The 25,919-nt window shown below is 31.6% G+C and overlaps 2 protein-coding genes across 3 annotated transcripts; both read right to left on the reverse strand.

The window, feature by feature from the left end:
* Nucleotides 1-2,184: 2,184 nt before the first annotated feature.
* LOC133699845 (probable LRR receptor-like serine/threonine-protein kinase RFK1) lies at nt 2,185-13,036 on the reverse strand. 2 transcript variants are annotated; one of them, XM_062123337.1, is made up of 24 exons: nt 12,495-13,036; nt 11,795-11,969; nt 11,479-11,550; nt 11,317-11,385; nt 11,165-11,233; nt 10,883-10,954; nt 10,687-10,758; nt 10,523-10,594; nt 10,344-10,415; nt 10,165-10,236; nt 9,997-10,068; nt 8,982-9,050; nt 8,373-8,438; nt 8,160-8,222; nt 8,019-8,066; nt 7,764-7,804; nt 5,677-6,065; nt 5,396-5,594; nt 5,044-5,187; nt 3,842-3,960; nt 3,529-3,739; nt 3,170-3,407; nt 2,917-3,070; nt 2,185-2,827 (listed from the first exon to the last, which is right to left on the reverse strand). In XM_062123337.1, the coding sequence occupies exons 1-24, from the start codon at nt 12,589-12,591 to the stop codon at nt 2,450-2,452; spliced, it is 3,033 nt and encodes a 1,010-aa protein (XP_061979321.1). In that variant the 5' UTR covers nt 12,592-13,036; the 3' UTR covers nt 2,185-2,449. The 2 variants fall into 2 exon arrangements, with proteins under 2 accessions (XP_061979321.1, XP_061979320.1); XM_062123336.1 differs by having other exon boundaries at nt 11,165-11,236; nt 12,495-13,034.
* Nucleotides 13,037-22,256: 9,220 nt separating this feature from the next.
* LOC133699848 (large ribosomal subunit protein eL20) lies at nt 22,257-25,684 on the reverse strand. Its single transcript, XM_062123341.1, has 4 exons — nt 25,525-25,684; nt 25,317-25,432; nt 25,159-25,222; nt 22,257-22,769 (listed from the first exon to the last, which is right to left on the reverse strand). Exons 1-4 carry the CDS (start codon nt 25,537-25,539, stop codon nt 22,428-22,430), a joined length of 537 nt encoding a protein of 178 aa, XP_061979325.1. The 5' UTR covers nt 25,540-25,684; the 3' UTR covers nt 22,257-22,427.
* Nucleotides 25,685-25,919: the final 235 nt, after the last annotated feature.

Here is a 25,919-nt window from a genome sequence, read left to right on the forward strand (position 1 = left end):
AATATGATCTTTACAAAGTTTTCCCATTAAATTGTGTTAATGTATACTTCAATATTAGATTGTTAAAAACATTAGGAGGGTTTTCACGCGTACTTTCAGAATTATACTGTTTATATATATATATATATATATATATATATATATATATATATATATTAAATTTAAAAATAAACTCATTTGAAATTAAATTTCAAAGTAAACAAAAAAATAAGAATTGAATCAATATAACTTGATTAATTTAACGGATCCAAAAATAATTTGGATGAGTGATAAAAATATTATTTGACTAAAAAAAATATTCAAGACATCTTTTTTTAAAAAAAAAAATATTGAAATGACGGTACATTAGATCGACTCAGGTCAACCTGAATTATCTTTTTAAATTTGTGACTCAACTATGATAACCTCAAATAAAGCACATTAAAACAAATTATAAAACTCAATTACCAATAATTTCATTATTGAATGATGAAATTAAAAAAAAATCAATATAAAAAAAACACAATAAAATAAAATTTCTTAACAAAATTACAAGAATAATATTGACACCCTCATAAAACCTTTCTAATATCCTATTACTCTAAAACTTTAATCCAATCCATTAGATTATGAGATATAATTGACATAGTAAAACTAGATAATTATTTTTTAAAAATAATTGACATACTGATGGACCCCTGATACCTTTTCCAATCTTGTTTGGATTATAAATGGGCCCTCCTCTTCACATGTAAATTGTCAGAACAATTATTTATGTAGTGATTGAATTATAAATCGGCCCTTCTCTGTTTATAAAGCAATTCTTTTTTCAATAAATTAACACATCAAAACAATTTTTTTTAAAAAATAAAATTTTAAACAGTAAAAATATATTTGTTAAAAATACTAATTGAACACAGTTTCACTCTTCAACATTCCAATCAACATGAAGGTGCATGATTGTTTTCAAAATCACAAGCAATGTTTCTCCACGGTATTTATACTTGAATAAAAAAAATTATAGTGTAACATAAGAGAGTGTTTGTTTTTTGAAAAGTGATTTCTAGAAAATTAATTTTTAAACTTTTCTATATTTATTTGTTATTAGAAAAGTTAGTCAGCAGAAAAAACTTTTCAGTCAATGAAAAACACTTTTAAGTCAAATAAAAATTTGACTTGGTTTTCAGAAAAAGTATTTTTCTTTTATTTTGAATGGAAAACATTTTTTTGGAAGTTGTGAAAAATTAGAAATGTTATATTATTTGCTGATTATATCAAATTTGATCATCAAACTTTTGATTGCTATATATATTTTATTTTGAATATATTTTTTTCAATTCCATCCCTTAGAATTTGATTTTTTTATTAACTTTGGTCATCATTTTTATATATATATTAAATTTAAAAATAAACTAATTTGAAATTTAAATTTCAAATACAAGTAAAAAAAAAAAAAGAGTTGAATCAATATAACTTGATTAATTTAACGAATCCAAAAATAATTTGGATGAGTGATAAAAATATTATTTGACTAAAAAAAATATTCAAGACATCTTTTTTAAAAAAAAATATTGAAATGACGGCATATTAGATCGATTCAGGTCAACTTGAATTATCTTTTTAAATTTGTGACTCGACTATGATAACCTCAAATAAAGCACATGAAAACAAATTATAAAACTTAATTATCAATAATGTCATTGTTGAATGATAAAATTTTAAAAAAAATCAATTTAAAAAAAGGCACAATAAAATGAAATTTCTGAACAAATTTACAAGAATAATATTAACACTCTCGTAAGGTCTTTTTAATATCCGATTACTCTAAAATTTTAACATGAGATATAACAATATGTAAGGAGATTCCTCGTAAAACTTTAATTCAATTTAATGATTGGATTGAGAGATATAATTGATACAATAAAACTAGATGATATTTTATAAAAACAAAAAAAAACACTAATGGACCAAAATAGAACAATCGGAATGGAACCAAACGATCCAGCTGGAATTTGAGAGGAGTTTCTGGAACAGACTAAGATTTTAATTGAGATAAAATCTGTTCTTGTTTGTTCTGTATTTTAAATTGGAACAAGATATACATGTCATTCGAACAAAACAAAGTTAATAATCTTGATTAAAAATGATGGGAATGTACAAGGAAGACAACTTCAAAAAATTTTCAAGTGTGTACAGAATGATAAATTTGAATCAAATGAATTTTTAATTTAATATAAAAAAAATAATTCAAACCAGTCCTCCCCTTTTCAACCTGAATATATATATATATATATATATATACCATAAAAATTTACGTCATATCGATGAATTCCTCACCAGATTTTTATGGTGAACGATGCGGTCCCAGCGAGTTAAATTTCAAATAAATAGCTGAAACTCAACATCACAACAGCGACAGAGCCTGTACATCCCAGCTGTTAAGAACCCCAAATAATGCTCTGGAACATGATTAGAGTTTTGGTTCTGAGCTTATCTCGTAACTGGTGTTCTCAGATATAGACGAAGAGCTAAACATTTGAACAGGGTTTGGCCTTTGTGTTTGGCTCCCACGGAAACTTTGTCTTTGCTCATGCTGACGGAGTTCTCTCATGGCTTTGAACCTCAAATCATCGGTAGATGAAAGTACTGGAACTGTGTCAGGAACAGCCATTCGTCCTTCAAGCATGCCCACTGCCTCCGACATTGTAGGCCTACGTGTCGGGGATGCATTTGTACACAAGAGAGCTACCTTAACCATAATTTCTGCTTCTTTCATGTTAACTTCAGATTTTAATAACGTCTCATCAACAAGCTCCATAAAACTCCCACTTTGTTGCAAATGGCAGGCCTGCAACACGCGTAAGTTAAAACTCCCGCATTGAGTCTTGCAAGCTACAACATAAGTGCGCAATGTATTAAGCACAGGAAGAAGATTACCCAATCTAAGAGACAAACACAATTGTTGTCGCTTGGCATATAGTTATTGTTGTTCTTCCCACTAACAATTTCCAAAGCCACAACCCCAAAACTGTAAACATCTGCCTTGTAGGTCAAGTAACCCCACAGTGCATATTCTGGTGCCATATATCCTCTGCATATCAAGATAAAGAACTCCTGTAATTTAACATTGAAAAGGAACAAGATACCAGAAATTTCAGGCTTTCATTTATTAAAGCAAGCGGTGACTAACATGGTTCCAGCTACTCGGGTGCTGATGTGGCTCTTCTCTTCTTCATCAAGCCTAGCCAATCCAAAATCGGATATTTTAGCATTCAGATCCCCATCAAGTAGCACATTTGTAGCTTTAATGTCTCTGTGAACAATCTTAAATCTTGATTCTTCATGGAGAAAAGCTAGACCTCTAGCTATCCCAATACAGATCTTAAGCCTTGAAGGCCAGTCCAGGTTAGGCTGATTGATTTCATGACCTACAATCATCCGAGAAGAAAACAAGGCTTGCTCAATGATAACGCTATCCATATGAGCCTTTCGATTACAGCATTATAATAGTTTAGATGAAATTGCTCATTTCATATGATGAACACTCACCGAATAGAGCACGTGCAAGGCTATTATTTTCCATGTACTCGTAAACCAATAATAGCTGGTCACTTTCAATACAACATCCATGCAGCTTCACAAGATTCGGATGCTGCAAGCAAGAAATGATGCCCATCTCATTTAAGAATTCGCGATTTCCTTGCCTTGATTTTGATGAAAGTTGCTTCACCGCTATTACAGTACCATCAGGTAATTGACCCTGCAAGCTGGCCTCTATCAAAAACTTCATATGGTTGTGACATAAAAAAGAGAGACGCAGAAGATACTCCAAACGGGAAAGCTGATAACTTTTGCCTAGTACCTTGTATACAGGACCAAAACCACCTTCTCCAATCTTGTTAGAAGGATCAAAGTCATCAGTAGCAGCTCTAATTTGTTTCAGAGAAAATGTTCCATTTGGAAAATTAAGTCCTTCAGCATCTGTTCAAGTAGGAGACAGGGCGTAAAGTAACAATGAATTGTCAGTCTTTTGATGTAATACTGAGTAGACCATGAAACCCCGTTGAAAAGGCATCTCTCGTCCTCTAACATGAGCATGTCTATAGTAAGCCTCCTTTCTTCCCTCAGAAAAGCATCTTTATGAGCTATCATGCAAGTCAAACTTGAAGATGTTTACGTTGTGTGGGAAGGATTAAAAGTTATTTTTATGAGCTATCATGCTATTATATAAAAAAATATTATTGCATGGTATTTAATTGAATAAAATAAAAAATATAATTTTAATCATTTTATTATAATTAATTTTAATCAATTTTTAAAAAAAAACAATTATTTTTCAAAAACAAAAAGGAGTCAAAGACAAAAGTTTTAAACTAAAGGAGTCAAAAAGAAAAAGAAAAAGAAAAACCTTGGAGACTAAAACATGTAAAAAGGGGTTCTCATGAACAATGGCTAAAAAAAAACTCTAAATTATTTCCTTCCAAACAAATTTAGTCCCTGTAGTTTTAAATTTTTTAAGCAATAAAACATTCATTTTTATTGCAAAATCAAGCATGAATCAAATGTCATGGTGTTTTTTTGACAACGTAGAAACCTCATGAAATTCAAATCAAAACAAAATATCAAGCCCAAACCTTAAAAAACAGCAAGGTTGACAAAAAAAAAATAAACAAACAATTTTGAAACCCATTTCACTCACGTTGCACAATACAATGCACAGTGAAACTATCACATAAACTAGTTTTTTTCTCAATTAATTGTGCATAATCATCTTGAGGTGAATTATTGAAGCCACTCGTATCAGAAAAAACGATAAGCCCATGAAACTTTGATGCCTTTTTGGCTAACCTTTTCCCTAAATGTGCATGCATGATGATAGTAAAGAAATCTCAATTTGTTTGTAGCTAGTTCATACTCTCATCCCAGAATAAGGACTCCATTTGAGGCGTGGTTGTTAGACAGCTATGCAAGTTATACCCACTTACAATTCTTCCAACATCTGCCAAACATGGATGCAAAATGGAATTTTATTAAACTATTAACACAAATCCGAGGAGGCATTACCTTTTTTCCGGCACCATTTTCCTGGCAAGTAGTCTTTCCACCAAAGGATTCCTAGTATAATGGCAATAAGACATGATGCTACAACAGCTCCAGCAACCGCATAAACAGTTCCCTTCTTTTTCCCACTTGAACAAGGTTTCAAATCTGCCAATTAAACAGAAAAATTAATCACACACAGAGATCGGAGATTTAAATCACAATATAAAATTTCCTTCCCGAGACATGTCAAAAATGTGTGATGCAGCTCTAAAATCTTCTGCTTTTGTTCAGTGGTGCTGGTTTTAAAGCAATCATATATACAGGACTGTTGGAAATTATATGATCGAGAATAAATCTCAAGCAAAAGACATACCAGAAAACACAGAGATGGCTGATATGATGGGACCATAAACTCCCCTATCAGGAATCCTTGTCGTCCCTTTCCCAGCAAAATAGAATCTGATCTCCAACATATTATTAGTCACACTGACATTCAATACTTGTTTCACTAAAGGCTTTTCAGCACTGCCAACCTGATCTTCAATATTGAATTTCTCCCAAACCAATATTTCCTGAGATAAAGTAGTCCAGTTAAGTCTTCCTTCCAACAACAGCAAAAAAAATGCATGGTTTCACATTAGTGTAACTACATACCTGAACATAAATGTCAAAGATACGCCTGCCTAAGCTCTTATACGTCAGGTCATTAGTAAATTGTATCTCAGCAAAGTGAAGGTTTACTGTGTAGTTCCCATTTTCTAAGCAATAATGGAAATAGGTAAGAGAAATTGGGGATATGCGAGCTGTCGAGTATAATACAGGGAGGGTTGATGATTGCATAGATACAGTATAGCGAGTATTTTGGTAATCATTATCATCCATGAAGTCTCCAGAGCTACTAAACCCCCAGAAGCTTTTCTCATTTACAAAATATTTAGCTGCGCCACCTTCTTCTTGTCCATCTCCTTCATATGAAAAGGTTGTTTTATTTTCCTTGATGATTACATCCTTTCCACCACTGTTAACATGTAAACAATTTGAATCTGCCCATAAAGAAATAGAATGAGAGAAGATAAAGGACATTTGAGTGTTTTATTTATTTCAATGTTCCAGTCATATAGTTGATTACACATGCTTGAATGCATTTTAAGTACATTGGTTACTCATTACAGAGCATGTGTTATTACACCTGTGCAGGCTGAAATGATAATTATTATAGCCCAATTTATTAATGCACGAGGATTTTGGATGATTGTTTCCTAAAACAAGGGACCATTTTTCCAGTTGCGGTTAGGACATAGATAAAACTCTGTCACTGTCAGCTTTTCTACGTGAGATATGCCTTTCATGCCTCAAACCTGCAAGCTCTTGGTTACAGGCCCCAACTCTTTCCACTACGCTTAATAATGGCCCTTCCTGCAATGAACAGTCATGTTTTGTGCTTCCATTGGAGGGCCGTTCCTTTTATATACAGGTTCCAAGAAAATGTGTCGCGAACTCAACAATATTTAGTGTTGCAGCGAAATGATACAAACATTTTGCTATGGATGCTAGCCGATCAGTATCCTCGCAGATCTCCCTAATGACTGTTTTTCCAATACCTTATTCCCTTTACTCCAAAGCTGGCTTGAGAAGGTTTGAAGGAGATTTAGGGGGTACTACGAGGAGAAATTTAATACCATGTACAGTTAGTTGAAGGAAAGGGTGGGGTGGGGTTTAAGCTTCCTTCAAAATAGTAGGTTTGAGTAAACACTTGACAACAGTCATTGCAAATGGTTTTTGATGTCCATGATGGATAGTAATTAAAATGGAGATTGGTTATTGTTGCTAAATAGGGTATAGAATCTATAAATCACTTGATCATGAACGAGGGAGGATTTTACGTTGATTAGGCGTGATACTGGTGTGGTAAAAGCCCAATTCTTAAAACTTTTTGAGTGTGCTAGTGAGAGAGATGCTTGATGAGTTCTATCCAAGTAAATGGTAAACCTCTGTTTACATATAGTTCAGGAGTGCACAAGATTGGGCAATTGATTCTGAACATTTCTTTTAGTTGGTCTCTAGGTTTAAAGATAATGTGAGCCTAAGATGACATGCAGTGGTAATCTTACTCGGAATGCAAATTTTGATGGAAGACCTGACTTCCCTTGGAAAGCTGTCTTGACAATTATAGATTTATCCGAAGTGTCCTTTCATGGAAAGTAGCATGGCAGAAGGATATTCATGATAGAACATCTTCAGAGGAAAGAAAAATCCTATCAAACAAAGATTTTATGTAACAAGAAACCATTGAATTTGTAGATCATTTACTTTTGGATTGTGCTAGGGCAAGAAGTGTTTGTGCATTATGTAAAATGCTACTGCAGAATATATTCCTTTTATTTAATTACTTACCATTCAACTAGTTGTACAGAAGAAGTAATAAGAGGCAGCCTCAGGTTGCTACGAGACAGGCCAAAGAAACATATATAAATAGCATATTCTTCTGAACTAAGTGAAAAACCAGAAATCTAATCAAAATGCTTCCTCTGAAGTAAAGGGGCAAATTTGGTTTACAATCTATATTATTTATATTCCATTTTTCTGGAATCAGCTGAGATTTGCATGAAGCACTGGAAGGTGATTCAAAATTTCATGCATGAGTTAACAAAGAAATTACAAAAGTAGTTTATAAAGTTCAGTAGGAAATTTAGAGCAATGGACATCACTGGTTTGCGAACTTCATAATAACATGTACTTACATTTAGGGCAGCTGAAAGTCCCCTTGCATGGAAGAATTCTCCTATTAAAGTGTAGGAACAAAAATAACTTAGCATAACATATGCTTAGGGGATTCTGAATAAAACTATATCAAAGAGCGGGGATGAAAATAATTTAGCATAACATGCACAGTGGATTCAGAAAAATCTATGCTAGCTTCTATAATTTCTCCATCATTTTTCAATTGGTTCACAAACAAACAACAAAACCAAAATCATCTGGAGAAAGCATCTTACGATATGTTTCCCATTGAAGAGCTACGGAACAAGTTCAGGTTTAAATTCCTAGTAAGATCAAAAGAACATGTAAAATAAAAATCAATTCCAGGAATATATCAAACAGGAAATATATAGGAAAACTTTTAATAGTATTCTCACATGTTTTCTTGACAAGCAGGTTGCTCAGGGCCTTGCAATTCAAAGTTATTATATGACAAATCACTGCACACAAGTATTACACAAGAAAGTCAACTGAGATATTATAAGAGCTTAGAGCAATAAAATGCTAAGCACCTTGAAGAAAAAGTAAACAAATGATAAATGATAAAGAATAAAGAATAATCTGTAACAAGCATCAGACAAGATACATACACATTGCTCCCGTCCTTCAAGATTGAATGTGGTACATCTCCACTTAACAAGTTGCCAGTTAAATAGCTAAAAAAGTAACAGCCAATATTAGTAGGCTATATCTGAAGTAATTAGAAAAGATCCAATATAAAAGTCTAATTGTTGCATTTTCTGGATTTTTATGATATATTACACTATTATTTTGTGTAATGCTAACATTTTTGAGCTTGCAACCACAAGGGTGGAGATTTCAGACACGAGTATCTATTTCATGGGAAAAGTGCTGAAAAGAAAGAAAAGACTCCAAGTCTCCCTTGACAAGAGCCCTTGTTCATTGGAACATAGTTAGGTATGGGGCTCCTTCATTAAATTTTTTTAAAAAAAAGGGTCTAGACTCCAGAACCAGGGAGCAAATACAATCACGAAACTTCGATAAATATGTTTACTTGTGTGGGTAATTTTATGTGCATGTATGTACTTCAGCTTCGTCCTTCAAGAGACAAGTTCGGATTGCTCTTTCATTTATGGAAATCATGCTTCACGAAACAAAAATTATCCTTTTTAATTTTGTTTGGAATGAGTTTCTTTAAAATTTCAGTAAATGTAACCTAAAATTTGAACCAGACTTACACGAATCGCAGGCGATCTGCAGTTATGGTGGCTGGAATTTTTCCAACCAACTTGTTGAAACTGACATCCCTATAATGATCATAATATGAATGGGTCATAAATTTTCATTATGAAAAAGATAAACAAGAAGTAATCCAAAAACAAAACCAAAGTTTTTATCTGTATATTTCTTAGCATTATGTTAGCTGTTTTCCTGCTCCTAACAACAAACATCAACTCTTCAACCATGTAAAATATTAAACAAACAACAAAAAGAAGCAAATGTTACTGCATTTTCATGTTCATGTCTTATACCAATTCGTGACCTTATGCAAATAGGAACAAACAACAGGAAAACAGCGACATGCTATCTGGCCTACTGAATTTAATGGAAGAAAAACACAGAGATACAATGGGTTTCCGAATTATACCAGGTTCTTACAAACAAATTTTGCACTTGACAAGAACAATAATTTAGACCTTCAGCTCCTCATAATTCTAAGTTCTGAATGTCAAACTGTAAGCCACCGGTTGTTTTAAAGTTAAAAATGTGAATAACTTTACATCAAACAGATACATAGGACACACATGACTGCTAGTATGCACCGTTTTCGTGATCATATTAAAAGCTTATGGCACCACTTGCTCGTTTTATCTTATAATTAAGTTTGCAAGCCCCACTCTACACTGTCTATTTTCCTTCCACCAAAACATTTAGAACAATTTTCCCATTATAATTCCAATCATTCTCCCTTCTTTCTTATTATTAAGTTCCTATATTGATAAACACATGGAAAAGATTTACAGACTGTTTCAGAGTTCATGAAACAACAGTTGAAATAGTCAATGCTGCTCAAAGTTGAGAATTAAAAGGACAATATAGGTGGCAGTTTTTCTTTGTCAAGCATATTGATAGATTCCAAAAGTGAAGCTATTCTGGACAATCAGAGAAACATTGCACGCATACATAGTTGACAGCATAGAAGAAGATGATGCAAATACTGCAAGTTTAAGAAGCTACACATTTCTTACTTACAATGCTTCCAAACTCTTCATTGTCCAAAGGTATGCAGGGAGCTTCCCAGAAATGTTACAGTTCCTCAGAGTCCTGGTATACATGATGAAATCATGTTAAATTGGCCAACATCAATGAAAAAGGCATTCACTCCTTCAATTTGTATGATGATATGACAAGTCAACATACAATTTGATCATGCCTGTCATGTTGCTGAGCATAGGGAAACCCTGAGTTGGTCCATTTAGATCACTAATTCTCCTGCATAATAGCGTGTGCCAGGTTGAGCCTAACTGTTAATCTAATCAATAAACCGAAAAGTATTCACATAAGACAAATAGATGAAAACAAATAAAATTTATACTTACAACTCAGCTAAATTAATCAAAAGAGAAATGTTCGATGGAATGGGTCCCTCCAGGCCAGTTGCATGCATTTCTCTTCAATCATTCAAATTTAAAAGAAATGAAATTAGAAATGAGCATGTATTTACGGTTCTCCTTTTTGAAACTCAAAATTGGAGCTTATAATAAATTAGGGATCTTACAATCTTTTAAGCTTTTTCCAATTCTGTATGAAGATAGGAATGGTTCCACTGAAGTTGTTATCGTTTATCCTACTGCATTATACAATCAAAAGCTGTTAATATGGCACAAATAACACAGGAACATTTAGGTCTAAACTAAAGAGAAAAGAATTTCAAACGTTTACAAATCTGTTAGATTTATTAGTCCAGCAAAAGAAACTGGCAAGTTTCCAGACAAATGATTGGAAGACAGCCCCCTGAAAGCACAATATCAGAGAACAAACCATCAGAATACATGCTCTTCCATCCTTGAACATAGTTTTAGAATGTAAATAAAAAAGAAGAAAAAACTAAAATAACAAGGGAAGAAATGAGATGTACAATGCCTGCAAGTTGATCAGTTTTCCGAGGTCAGGGGGAATTGTGCCATAAAATTGGTTTGCTTCGAGGGACCTGATGAAAAATAAAGATTAAAAGGCAAACAAAACAGAAGCTCTTAAGATTTCTAAGATGATGCAACAGAAATACAGTATTACATATCTCTATAGCAACATATGAAAACACCAAAGCTGTTGGATTGTATGGAAATGCATATAAATCAAGTCTCCATAATGATGTCCAGATAAAGAAAACTAAAAAGATGAGCATAAGCTTGCAACTTACAAGGTGGTGAGAGTGGTGATATTTCCCAGTTCCTTTGGAATCTCCCCTGACAAACGGTTTACGAGAACACTTCTGCATGAAATATGTTGATTATGGAGGAGAATATAATTGATAATGAAGGAAAGAGATTGTTCAAGTCGACAAGAGCTTACATTGAAGTTAACTGCATTGAGGCCCATTCACGTGGCAGAGTACCATTGAGGTAGTTGTAAGCAAAATCACTGCGCTTGAAAGGAAAATTACTTGAAATAAAACTGTGCGGGAATGAATATTAACATTAAAGAGGATAGGGAAAGATTTTAAGAGGCCCTTACACTACTTGGAGACGAGGAAGCTTAACAAGTTGAGTTGGAAGCACTCCGGGAAGGTTATAACGTTTTAGCTCCCTGAAATATGAGTATACATTCAAATATACAATACCGTGTAATAAATAATACTTCTCAGATGCAGCACTTCCCATAAAAAAAGTGTGAACTTGACAAACAACATATAATCAACAATGGATATATGCATCTTCTACCCATAGCAAGAACAGCACAAAATATGTATTGAATAAGACCAAGCCTCCTATCAGAAGACAAGTGGAGCATTCAAAATAATGTTTCTTAGCAGCAAGAGAGGGAATTATACATTCTGGTGACGTGACAATCAGTATTGTTCCCATTGTTGCATTCACAATCTATCCTTTGCTCTGCGTTCTTTGGTGGGACTTGAGTTACTCCAGCCATTTCAATTTCGCAAGTATCAGCATTGAACTTCCAGTATTGAGAACCCAATGTTCGTGCAATTTCTTCAAGAGCATCAACTAAATATCATCCATGGACAGATAAGCATCATATCAGCAGTCGATGTTGTAAGATACAAGGTAGCTAAAAGTAAGTGCTATGTATATATAAATTCCTACATTTGCAAAGCTCTATGATGCAAAAGCATTTTTATTTATTCACTTTAAAAGACATTGGGCTCAGTTTTTGCTTGAAGATATGTGCACATACATGAATGAAAGCTCATGTGAGCAAAACAAAAATCGGTTTTAAAAAAAAAGAAACAGAAAACTTTACTATAAATGACAAAAGGACAAAACCCGAACATCGAAACTCCAAGTTCCTTCATTTTTCCATCAGAAAGCAGCCTATAAATCACAAATAACCCAATGCTCAAGATTCTTTTTTTTTTTTTTTTACCATTTCCACACATTTTCACCCGAATACCAAGCAAGTGGGTCCATCAATAAATCCCAGAGAACAAAAAAACCAGAATCCAGGAAGTCCCATTTCAGCTAAAAGAAACAGTATCTGCGACAAACATAATGAAAGAAATTTAGACATACCTTCTTCTTGGACCAGCTTTGCCTCAGGAAACGTCGGCAACCAAAAGCAGCTAGCAAGACTAACAATCAAGAAAATGAAGAACGTCCCAGCAAGCATGATCAAGAAGAGAGATATTTTGGCTTCTAATTCTAAAGAAAATACAAAAAGAAGGCAAGAAATTCAGTTTGGTTTTAGTACCAAGTAGCTAGTAACGGTGTTGCAGTAAGGGGTTTCCAAGAAAATTCTGGTTCTGTAGACAAATCAAAACAAGGGAAGAGAAATGCAAAGAAGATGTGGACTATTTTGCCAGTGACAGGAGAGGACAACATGACATGAGCAGATCATTTACTTTAAGGTAAGCATGACATGGACACTGACTGACCGTGTCTGTCTGCCAGTCTTATGTATTGACTATTAAAAGCTACTGTTTTTATTTTCTGGTACAGCGGAAATAAAAGCAAATCCATAGAATCAGCTAAGAGCAGATCACCCCTTCCTGTTGGTGGAAACTCCCAAATCTTCAAAACAGATGCCTTTTTTTTTCTTTTCTTTTTTGAGCTTTGACTATTATTAATGTAACAATTAGATTCATGTTTATCTCTTAAATTTCTTTAACTTACAATCTTGTCTAAGATCAAACCAGGTAAATATATTGACTTTTGACTGCTGCATTATATTATATTTTATGATAATTCATACTGTACTATAAACTCGATGCCGAACAAATATCATGATGGTGTCTGGGATTTTATTAAAAGAAGCTTCTGATATATTAATATTATCATGTTTTGTGGATCTCTTATTATAGAGATAAATCTTCCATTACGATGCTCATGTTAAAGACCATATAGTAATTTGCATTGCAAAACAACTGGCTTTCGAGTTTTGGTTTCGAAACAACTTAAATTCCCATAATTCTTTTAATAATTAACTGTTTATATATATGTAAGAACACTATTTAATATCACCTCAACTTTCTTTTTTATTTTTTCATTCAGATCGTTTTTTTAATTATTAATTATATTTTTTTACTCAATTACTTTTTTTTTAATTAAATCCTTTTACTTCTATTTTTCATAAAATTAATACTCGATAAATTATAAAATAATATTTAAAATTATGAACACATAAAATAATGCAAGATAGAATATATATATATATATATATATATATATATATATATATATATATATATATATATGGACAAGTCAAACTTCTAGACTTCAACAAGGAATAATCATATTTTAATTAATGTGATTCAAGCAAGAGGTGGACAAGTTTAACTCAGTTTTGGACAGTATTTTTTATAATGAATAATTTAACGCTAACAAGCATATTTGTTTATCAAGTCATGGGATTGAGATGAGATTTTTTCAAAAGTTTCTAAACGCCTTGTTTTTGTATAGAATTAAAGTATTATAGCGATCAGATATCAGCTATTGTACAGGATTTAAATTATTTTCCTAAATGATTAGGATTCTTTTTTCTATTTAGATTATTACTCTTTTATTGTTTTTTCAGCTTTGTTTAGGATTGTTTACCTATTATAAATAGGGTTATTTAGTTTGTATTCAGTTTTTTTTTTTTTTTACAGATTTTGATTTCATAATAATATTTTATGTGCTTGTATGAGAATTGCTCATATCTATTGATTATTCATTGAATTGTCTTAAACTTATAACAAATCAACAATCTTGTGGTGTTCTTCTTTATACTTCTAGTTCGTGATTTTGTATAGTCGTTGGGTTGAGGTTTTCATTCTAATAACTTTGGTACCTTAGTTTAAATAATTATTGTGTTGAGTTTTTACTACTCTTAAATTGATTTTAGCTTTCTTGAGTTGTTTCTTTCTTGTATGTGGGTTCAAGGGTTATTATTATTTGGGCTCGTATCAATTTTATTAGAGCAAGACTCTAAAATTAGGTTATATCTCTTTATCTTTAAGTTTTCACATTGTTTTAGTGTTTTTTCTTCAATTCTAAACTTGCAACATAGTTTAAAAAAAAGTCTTTGGATTTCATTACTGTCAAATAAAGCCATTAGCACATATATATATAAAAAGAAGTGAAATAAAAAAAATTATATCGCAGATTTTAAATTATAAAAGATTGAATTCGAAGAGTAAGAGATATACACTTATAATATGTTATTCTTTAGGTTTTTGGTTTCTCAATTTCAAATCTTGATTTCAGGATTATTTGGACATACTTCGGTTTGAATAATTCTAAAATTACAAAACAAATCATATTGGATCAATTTACATCAACACATTTTTTTTCTTTATTTGCTACTGTTATATTTGGTTATATTAGTACTCTAAATATAGTTTTGGGTTAAATGAGTCATTTTACATTAGTTTTCATGTTTATGCTTTTGTTTTTACATCTTCATATCATATTCGTATCTGATTTGTAATCTTTAGTGTTTTCATGTTTGTAATTCATTTTCTTTGTAGTTTGTAGTTATTTTGTTGCTTTTTGAGTCTAAAATACTAAGGATTTTATTACTAAGCTCTAAAATACTAATGATTTTATTACTAAGTTGTTTTTATTTAGTTGTATAAGATTAATTCCTTAAATAGCTGAAAGGGTGAGAACAAGAGGTAAAAGGAGAAAAGATGAGCATATTATCATGAAAAAGACATATTTGAGTGAAACACAAGAGAATTGACATCTATTAGAGCATAAACACATGAGGGAGTGTGTGGGGATATTTTTTTCTTATTACTAACTTGTTTTTTAAATTTTAACTTTTTGTTATAAGCCATGCAACAATAGTTTGAAAGGATAAATGTAATGTTTGGTGAAGTGCAAGACCAAATGGAGTGATAAGAGGTTGCAATTACTAGTTTACAAGAGGTGTCAATTCAAAGAAGTCAACATGTTAGAAGGCCAAAAAGAGGAGCTGCACCATCTATATATGAGTTTATTGATGAAAATGAATGGGAAAAGGTCGAAGATTATGACTATGCTTCATTCAGCCAAGGGGATAGATTTTAGTGGCCTAAAAACTGAAAAGTTGATGGATTTTGTCGAGGTGATCAATTCAGTCATAGGGGTGAAATTCAAGATTTTAGGTATCATGATTGTTTAGATAGAAACTTGGAGAGTATTAAGATGAAAATTCCAGTGTTGCAAGATAGAAACGATCCTAAAGCTTATTTAGAGTGGGAGAAAAAGATAAAATTCATCACTGAGTTTATTGATTATGCTATAATTTGATGAGATTAGATTGTTTTATGTAGAAGGAGAAACCATAAAGACCTATAGTTGGGAGGGGATGAAAATAATTACGAGGAAGAGTTTTGTTACAAAACACTATTACCAAGAGTTATATTAGAGGTTGCAAAGTCTAACTTATGGTTCTAAGAGTGTAGAAGATTATTGTAAGAAGATGGAGATTGCCACAATTAGGGCTAATGTAGTGGAAGATAGAGAAGCAATAATTACAAAAGTTTTTACAGATTGAATTGTTATATTGCTAATATTATTAAATTACAATAATATATTGAATTAAAGGATATGGTTCACATGGCTATGAAGGTGGAAAGACAACTAAAATGTTAGGGAAGTTTATGATAAGTAGGTAATTCAAGTTATTTTTCATCATGGAGGTTGAATTATAAAAGAGATATGGTTGCTTAAGCTAAGCCAATTATGAGTGCTAAGGTTAGATCATCTAAGACAAAGAAAGAGATTGATATTGATTTTAAAGGTAAATCTAATACTCAACCTCCTTATAATCATGATATTAATTGTTTTAGGTGTTTAGGGGTTGAACATATAGTTTATCAATGTCTAAACAAGAGAGTTATGATTTTAAAGGATCACGGTGAGATTGAATATGAAAGTGATAATAATGATGATGAGATGTCGTCACTTTAGGATGTTAGTGATGAGATATAGAGTATCTGGTTGAGGGGGAATTGTTTGTTATTTAGCGTGCACTAAATATTAAGATTAAGAAAAATGATTTGAAGTAGCAAAGAGATAATATTTTTCATACAAGATGTCATATTAATAACATGTAGTATGCTTATCGATAGTTAGAGTTGTACTAATGTCGCTAGTACTACAATTGTTAAAAGATTGAATTTGAATACTATTAAACATCATAAACCTTATAGGCTTTAATGATTAAATGAATATGGTGAAATAAAGGTTACAAAATAGGTCTTGGTGTCATTTTCAATTGGGAAGTCTTTTGATGAGGTTTTGTATGATATGATTCATATGCATATGATTCATTTATTATGGAAAGGTATTACAATTTGATAGAAAAGTGGTTGTTAATGATGCTCTTAGAAATAGGTATTCTTTTGTGTAAGATAAAAAAAAATCTATCATTCTTGTATAATTATCTTGAAAATAGGTTTATGAAGACCAATTGAAATTAAAAAAAAAAATGAGGCTAAAGGGACGAAAATCAAGGAAAGGACAAAAGGGAGTGAAAATATTGGTGAGGCCGTGAGTCATAAGAGAAAATAAGGTGAGTCATAAGAGAAAAATAAAGAAACATACAAGTTTTTATACAAAAAAAAAAAGTGAGATCATGAGTGTTTTTTTTTATTCTAACTAGCCAATGATTGTACTTTTATACAAAAAGCTTATTTTAACACTAACAAACTTGATCATTAACTTCCTAGTATGTCTGTTTCTTTATTACAAGAATTTAAAGATGTATCCCTCAAAGATATTTCTAGTGGTTTGCTATCGATAAAGAGAATTGAACATCAAAATGACCTAGTACTTGGAGTTGTTATTCTTATTTGACCACCTTATCAAAATAATCCTGATGAGATAAAGGGACTTCAAAAGCAAGTAGAGGAGCTAATGTCAAAAGGATACATAAGAGAAAGCATAAGTTTATATGTTGTTCAGGTGTTGCTTGTGTTTAAAAATGATGGAACTTGGAAGATGTGTATTGATTGTCGTGCTATCAACAATATTATGGTAAAATGTTGGTAAAGCCATTTCTAGGCTTGATGATATGTTAGATGAATAGCATGGTTCTTGTGTTTTTACAAAAATTAATTTCAAAAGTGGATATTATTTGGACTTTAAAACCAAGTATGGACTTTATGAATAGTTAGTAAGCCCATTTACACATACTAATATACCTGGCATTATTTTCTCAAATTTGCATGTGACTTGATCCAAATTTCAAGTTATAGGTTCGAGTTGTTAGCTTGAATCAATCCATGTCATTCAAAAACTAATTTTCCAATCAAGACCAAGAACTTAATGCTTGAAATATTGCAGTTGGGTTTTAGAAACAAAAAATAAAGATGGTACTTAGGTAGTTTAAAGAGTAGGTTAGCTTTTCACATCAATTTTTTTTTTGTGATGTACTTGAAAATAATAGTAATAAAATTTCGATAGATGAAAAATCAGGGTTCTTGGTTTGTTTGCTTAGAAATCCAATTTTGAATATGTTTTTTTAACTCAAAACACCTAGAAAAAACCCTAAATACCTTAATAAACCCATAAATATTCATAAAAAAAAAAAAACATAAGAAGAAAACTGAAATAGACCCAAAATAAAAACTCTTTCTAAGTTTAGAATTGTTTTTTTAGGCAATTCTAAGGCTTAAAAACACCTAAATAAAATCCTTCTCACTGAAAGCAACTCGTTGATACCAAGATAGACAATTTTGATGACTAAAAACATTGTAAATGCCAATTTTCTCTCTTTAATGTTGGAATTTAGCAAGTTCTTCTCTTTTCTCTCTCTAACTACGGATTAAAATATAAGGAAAATGAAGTTTAGGATCAAAATTGAATCTTAGACATTCAAAAGGACCTAAATTATATTATTTGTAAAGCTTAAGGACCAAAGAGTACTTTTAAAAAACAAATTAGGCACATTACCCATTTTGGCTGCCTTTGTCATTTAGATCCTCCATCTCTCTATGTTTCCTTCACCTAATAAATCATAATCAATTAATGTTCAATTTTAGGTTAAATCGTCAAAAATAAATGTTTGAGGACCAAAACAAAAAGATTAAAATATAAAGTAAGTAAAGAGTAATATATGAGTGCGTGTACGAAGCTTTGTCTACAATAAAAAGACCGCATGTTTTAGTATTAGCGATAACTAAAATAAAACTAAAAAAATCGAGAGATATACATAAATCAAGATATTTAATCTTGCAAGACAAAAAATTTATCCAATTGTGTTTGTTGAATTTATTTATTAAAATTATTTTTTTTCAATCAAACAATAATACTTATAGATATACATATTAAATTAATTGAATAAAATAAAAAAAAAATATTTTTCAAGGCTGCACATATTAGAAATATTATCTAAAAATAAATATTTTTTATTTTAAAAAATAAATTTCATCTACATGAAAGATTAAAAAAAAATATAGATGAATCAGATATCTTTTCAAAAATTAAATACACATAACACTATTAACAAATATATATATATATATATATATATCAAAAAAAAGGTTAAATAAGTGGGGGAACAAATCACAGATGAAGGATATTAATTGAAATATAAATTTAAAAATTATTTAAAAAACATTTAAAAAAATATATCAATTAGAAAAATAAATATTAGAAAAAAATAATAACTCAAGTGTTATTCCTTAACTTGTCAAACTTGTGATCCAATTCATTGACTTAACCAGGTTCAATATATTTTTTAAAAAAAATTTATAATTTGATTTTTTTTATTAAAAAAAGGTAAAAATGAACTTAGACTTGTGAGCCTATGGTCTAACACGTTTAGGCCATTGTAATGAAGAGCTTAGATATGTAAGTGGGATTTCAAGCCTATGCCTGAAGCTTGGGCTTGGTTTTATTTATAAAAAAAATAATTTAAAAACAAAAAAGTTACCTACACATCATCCGCTAAGGTAGATAACATGTGATACACAAAATAAAATTCTGATAACCACTGTAATGAATAAAAAATAGGATTAGTGTTTCTGTTTCCTAAAAAATATATAATTCTTAAGTCATTTCAACTCAAAAATATCTTATCAGCATCCTTAAAACATCTACAAACAAACCCAAAATACCCAAAAAAAAAGTACAAAAATCCAAAATCAGGGATTAAAAATAGGATCAGTGGTTTTGGCTTCTTCAGCTTAGAATTGTACTCTCATCTCTGAAATCTGGTGACTAATCTGTCTTTTTCTCTTCTTTTTCTAACCAATGATTAAAAAACAATACAAATGAACTTTTATATTGAAAATGAATTTTGAAAATTTAAAAGAATCTAAGTTGTATTATTATTAAATATTGAGAATCTAAGTGTATTTTTTATGAAATTTCTGGCTTATCATCCATGTTTAGTGTCTTTTTTATTTACATTTCTCTTAATCTCATTTGTAATTGTCTGAAAAATCAAAAGCAATTAAAATTTAATTATGATCAAATCGCCCAAAAATAACTTAAAATCCAAAATGAGTTGTTAGAAAACAAGCAATAAGTTCGCAGTGTTTCATGAGTGGACAAGGAGTGAAAATCTAAGTCCACAGTGTTTTACGAGTGCAAATCTACCGTAATTCATTTCAGAGCCCATTCATTCATTCACGTTTCTTGTTTTACTTGTCTTCCTTTTGAGAAAGCATTAATTATTCACGTTGTTTTCTACTTACAAGCAAGCAGCTAACTACTCTGACCAAAGTTAGGCAAGGAAGAATATTGTGGAATGCAGCCATGCTTTCAATGCATGCAAACTCCCTTTTCTTTCTTTTCTTTTGTTTTTGTACTTAGGTCAAACGTTTGCAGAAGTGATAGCAAATAGAATTGTTCCTTCCTGGTTATTTCTGGGATGGAAGACAGCTATCCTCCCTACTTTGAAACAAACATTACTTTTCAAACATTATTGTTATTATTAACAAAACACTAAAGGGGATTTGAAATCACTCAAGCCATGTAAATAGAACATCATTAATTAGAATAATATTTTTTTAATTTTACCTTTCAGCAACTCAATTTTATTTTTAATTTTTAATTTTATCATTTAATATTAAGTTGTTTTGGTGATTATGTTTCATAATTTTTTTTTATGTTAGGTTATATATCAGTCTAATTGATTTTATTTCTTTTTCTTGATTTCAATCTTAAACATTAGATCAATTATAAGTGGAGTTTTATAATTTTTTTTCAATTTGCTTTCTATGAATTTATTCAGATCTCATAACATATGTCGCAAGTTTAACAGATTAACTCAGGTTAACTTAGATTGTTTTATTTTTTTCTAATTGATTTTTTTTAATTTTATCTTTTAATATTTGATTGGTTGGAAATTGGGCTTTGTAATTTTTTTTTATTTGCATTCTATGAGGTTATTTCGATCTCATGACCCGAGTCGCGAGTTTTGCATGTTAACCCAGGTTGACTGTTTTTTTTCTTTTTAATTAAATATTTTTTTAATTGGGTTTCATAATTTTTTTCGATTTGCTTTTTATAAAACTATTCTAATCTCATGACTTGATTGTTGGTTTCATTAGTTCACCCAGGTTGTCTCGGTTCAATTTTTTTTGTTCTTTTTTAATTGATTTACTTTTTTAATTTCACCCCCAACAAATATATATATATATATATATATATATATATATATATATATATATATTCAATTCCATCCTCAATATTAGGATGTTTACGAATTAGACTTCGTAATTCTTTTTGAATACTAACAAACCACAAGTTAACCTAGATTGACTCGCGCAATTTTTTTTCCTTTTTAATTTATTTTTTTACTTTTATCTTTTAATATTGGATGGATTAGGAATTACTATTCATAATTTATTTTAATTTTATTTTTATAAGGTTATCATAGTCTAATTACTTAGAATATAGATTTAATAAGTTAACTTGGATCGATTTAATATATTATCATCTTAATATTGTTTTTGTAAAAAATAGCATTCAACGTATAGCATATCAATATTTAAAAAGTTGCCATTTAATATGCATTATATTTTAAGTTTATTGTTATTTTTTATTGAAAAACATGTTAGAAATGTTTAAATATTTCTTTTACGTTTAAAAAAATTGATCATACCTATAACATAATACAGGCCAATTATCTAGTTTCTAGCTATTAATGATGGCGAATTAATTTGTTATGGCATTAGCCACCATTCATGACTAATCTCCAAACTTTATTTGATATATTATTATCTATCAATTTAGGGAACTTTTCTAATCAATTTGATTGCTGCTCGAATTGTTTTGTTGCAAAAGCAAATATGAGAGCGCAAGTTACAGAGATATAAATGTGAGTGAGTACCTGTATGCGCGCGCGCGCGCGCGCGCGTGTATTGGGAAATCTTGTGTATATGATATTTCGTATAAATGGACGGATCAATTCATCAAATCCATGTTATGACGCCATGAGATGAGGTTCCGGTTCAGGCAAGCACTCCCTTTTATCCACACTTGCATTCCTCCCCCAAGAATTTGCACCGAGAAAACGGTTTAAACCTGGCCATTGCCGAACAACTCAAAACTTTTAGCACCTCCCATGTTACAGAGAAATGTTTACCATGCCTCTACAAGTGCTTGCATCACATTTCTACCACAGAATTATGCTTTCATGTTTTATGCTTTAGTTAGGTTTTTCTTTCCCCTGCACCGTATTTGAAAATAAAAATTATCTTCGGAAGTGCTCCAGGTTCATTTAAGGAGCTACAAGCACTTTTCCTGAGTTGGGAAAGCACCATTATCTAGCAATTCCACGGCAATGCCAACATAACGCCCCCAAAAAGGCTTCATCATGACATCAAATAAGCAACCTCAAAACGCATAGGCAACTTAATAAACCACATGATATTCAAAACTTGAAAGAGTGAACAACAAATGCAGATCTATCTCACCATGAGTAACGAGTTCATAAAAGAGATCATGTCCAATTCACTCTAGTTCAACAAACTATTCAATCTAACAAGTTGACATATTGAGGAACCAGCAAAATGACGAACCACCTCACATAAACAGGTTGGGCCTGGAAGCCTTGTATGTTGTCTTGAGCTTCCTGGATGGGGGTCTAACCTTCTTGAACACCAATGGAAATTTGATTTTGGAGTTGTGAAACTGCTTGGTACTCTCTCTCTTGCAAAGCTTGGCTGGGATGGTAGCTGTCTTAATGATTTGGATGCATGGAAACCTCACCCTGTGGCGAGATGCCATCTCAGTGTACATTTGTTCAACAGCACCGTTAAGAGTTGTGTCGCGGTATTCCTTGTACATGTTGTGATAGCCAGTTCGGCTCTGGTATCGCAGCCATATTCCATAATTCTTGATCTTGGTAGGATTCTTCTCAAAAATCTACAATCAGAAAATAATTATTTGAAGATGCTTGCAACACTAAACAAAATTGCAGAAAAGCCAGTGCATCTGTCCTTCTACCAGGCAATTCATTTGCAAATACCACAAATGGTGCTAAAAAGTACATGTCTAAATCAGAGCTGAGGAATTATAATTCCAAGCTGCTAACATCATTGGAATAGATGGGTAACACAGAAGCCCATTTCCTGTTAAAAGGATTTTACCAGCTTAATTCTTCGGTTCAACATTATCCTTATCTTAATTAAAGGGAAATTTGGCCCGCACAGGCATCAAGCAAAAGAGCTGTAAAATATTCATCAATGTAACATCAAAATCTGGATTATCTAAATGCAGTTATGTACGAGATAACAAAAACAAGTAAAATTAATCTGTCCAAGTTATCCTTTCATGGGCTTTATACATCAACGGTACTTGTAAAATTTAGGTTTATCATTTTGGTTCTAACACACTAATATTAGTAGTTGAAACAAAAAAAAAACACATGCTTATTTCCATGCACCCACCTGAATCAATGAGCTATCGAGTTGATGTGGTCAATCAATACTTTTTTGCATGTTGGTGGGATCCACACCAACACACAAAAAATGCAGCTATTTCAAGCCATAAAGCATGACAATAGACAGAAACAAATGCTCGGTTACAAATTAAGCCAAGCAAATTGTTACTAAACTTTAGTCTAATTTCTTACAAGTTCAAAGAATTTCACTGGTGCAACTTCATCTAAACTCTTCATTGAAAGCCTTGGCATAGTTCTGAGTTAACCTGGACATCCATCAATCTAGCCTTGAACTGTGTTAAGCATGTACAAGGCTGTTTCATACCCTTTTTAACTTAGATTCAACTTTAGATCAAACCCCCATTTTCAAATATAAGCTGATCCATCCTGATTGAAGAAGCTGGTTTCAGTATTAAATGGTTCTACTTAATGTAAACTTTGAAAAACTTGAGTATGGTTTTACTATATTGAAAATGATGTTTTATAGTCCATTTTACTGCTAATGAGTACTGTTTTGGAAACCTTCTATATCAGCTCTGAGACTTTGCACAGTAGCTTCTAATCTTGAAAGGGAAACTATAATCATCAATGGATCCAAACCAATAGTTGAGGAAGATGCAAACCTTTTAAATAACTTCCCTACCCTCAAACACCAGGAGAGTTTAGCACATAAGAAATTACAAAAACCCATCACCTGGTTGAAGATAAATGGATATTCGACTATAATTCTTAATGAGATATCATTAAAAGAAAACATCATTCTCACATAATACGGCCATAGGAACCTAGATAAAAGGGAGATTATTTACAAAAACCCATAACCTTGGTTGAAGATAAATGGTTAACGACCATAATTCTTAACGAGATATCATTACAAGAAAACATCATTCTCTCGTAATACGCCCATAGGAACCTAGATAAAAGGGAGATTATTGCATAGACCATCTCATGGACAGCCTGTTTAGCCTGCCAAGTTGTAACAATTCAAGTAGGGGGGAAATTTTATGTTTTACACATCCCTCATTTTTGGATCTTTTGACTTTTATCTTTAAAACACAAGGAACTTTTCCTAGCCAAAAACTAATACAAAGGTTTTTATTCGAAATGCCAGTTAAAGATTGCAGAAGAAAGAGAAAAAATACAGAGAGACAGCAAAGCCTAGAAGCCACAAATCTGACTGTTGTAATTAATAAACTGAACTAACCCTACATAATAAGTTGACAAAATAGGAGATTCATAACTGCGTAACGAAGATATGCAAGGGTCACTATAAAATTGCAGAATCTAGATTCACATGGTTGTTAATTCCATGTCTACAAAGAGGAATGCTAGAGGTATCAACACTTGTACAAATTCTCTCTGGTTTTTTTAACCAACAATCATCAAATGAGCCTTCGCAGCCAACCTCCTAATTTATATCACTAAAGGAATCATGTAACCATCCTACCGGTGGTTACTAAAGCATTGACTAGAATGACAATGTGGTATAATCCATGAGACTGTTCCATGTGATATCAAAACAGTCATTTTTTCAATGTACTCATAAGGATATCTTGTATATAATAATGCTCTTTTGCATGCCCATGATTGTAGACTGAGGCTACAGCCCCTTTTATCATTAAAAGAATCATTTACAAACAATGAACACAAACAGCCATCCCTTTTCACCAAAATCATTCTTTGTTTCAAGAAAGCCTAATGATGGGCAACTCAACACCGCAAGTCCACATGCATTACAAAAGAAGCAACAGTCACCACTCACCACCACTTCATTTGTCAGTACCATCATTTTAAATCAGGCAATTAAACAATAAAACAATGTAAAAAAACAAAGAAAAATTCTATAAAAAAATCCCAAATCAGCTCTCATACCTCATTGATTGCAAGAACCTGTCCATTGCTCTTCTTGACTTTCTTAAGCTTCCTCAAGAAGTACCTATAATCAACAAACGGACTTAGCAAATAATAAAAAACTTGCAAAGAAATATAGTAGAGAGAGAGAGAGGTGAGAAGTGAAAATAGATACATACCAAAACTTGGATTTGGCACGGACCTCATTAGTGGCCCAAAGCTTCATCCGGTAGATCTTAGGATGCTCATCACTCTCTGTTGGAAGTGCTCTCCCGACCACTTGGTACTGGTGAAACTGTTTCACTCCACAATCAATCAAACATCTTTCTATTTAGATACATCAATGAATAATTAAAAAAAATAAGAAAATTAAGGTCACATACATACCCTGAAAGTAACCATTTTTTATGTGCTTGGGAGAGAAGCCGCCGGCCACCAATAATGTTTCCTCCTTCCTTTCTTTCCCTCTTTTTAAGCTTTGCAGAAAAACATCCGAGGGAGCGTCTAAAACCCTAGTTTCCTTCTCGTTGTTAGATTGGATTGAGCCCTAAATGCTTAACGTCAGCCCAGCCCAAGTTCATGACTAAATACCGGACAAGCCCTATTTTTCTGTTAAATATTTTTATATCTTGTGTTTTTTTTATTGTTTTATAAATTAGTCCTTCTGTTTTTGAAAAGAATAAGCTAATTCCTTGACTAAAGTTGATTGTTTATTTTGTCATAAGTGAGATTGCAAAATCGATTACAAATGAAAACTAGGCAAATAAAAAAAAGGTAATTTA

The sequence above is a fragment of the Populus nigra genome, chromosome 7 (assembly GCF_951802175.1).
Source record: "Populus nigra chromosome 7, ddPopNigr1.1, whole genome shotgun sequence".
NCBI classification, from domain to species: domain Eukaryota; kingdom Viridiplantae; phylum Streptophyta; class Magnoliopsida; order Malpighiales; family Salicaceae; genus Populus; species Populus nigra.

What these genes read in the sequence shown, in the direction of transcription:
- LOC133699845 (XM_062123336.1), bottom strand. Translation starts at nt 12,591, where the DNA reads ATGCTTGCTGGGACGTTCTTCATTTTCTTGATTGTTAGTCTTGCTAGC. An exon ending in TCAATGCAGTTAACTTCAAT is followed by an intron (nt 11,237 to 11,316) that starts GTAAGCTCTTGT and finishes TATTTCATGCAG; the next exon opens with AAGTGTTCTCGTAAACCGTT. An exon ending in ATGACAGGCATGATCAAATT is followed by an intron (nt 10,069 to 10,164) that starts GTATGTTGACTT and finishes CATGTATACCAG; the next exon opens with GACTCTGAGGAACTGTAACA.
- LOC133699848 (XM_062123341.1), bottom strand. An exon ending in CGTGCCAAATCCAAGTTTTG is followed by an intron (nt 25,223 to 25,316) that starts GTATGTATCTAT and finishes TGTTGATTATAG; the next exon opens with GTACTTCTTGAGGAAGCTTA. An exon ending in AGGTTCTTGCAATCAATGAG is followed by an intron (nt 22,770 to 25,158) that starts GTATGAGAGCTG and finishes TTCTGATTGTAG; the next exon opens with ATTTTTGAGAAGAATCCTAC.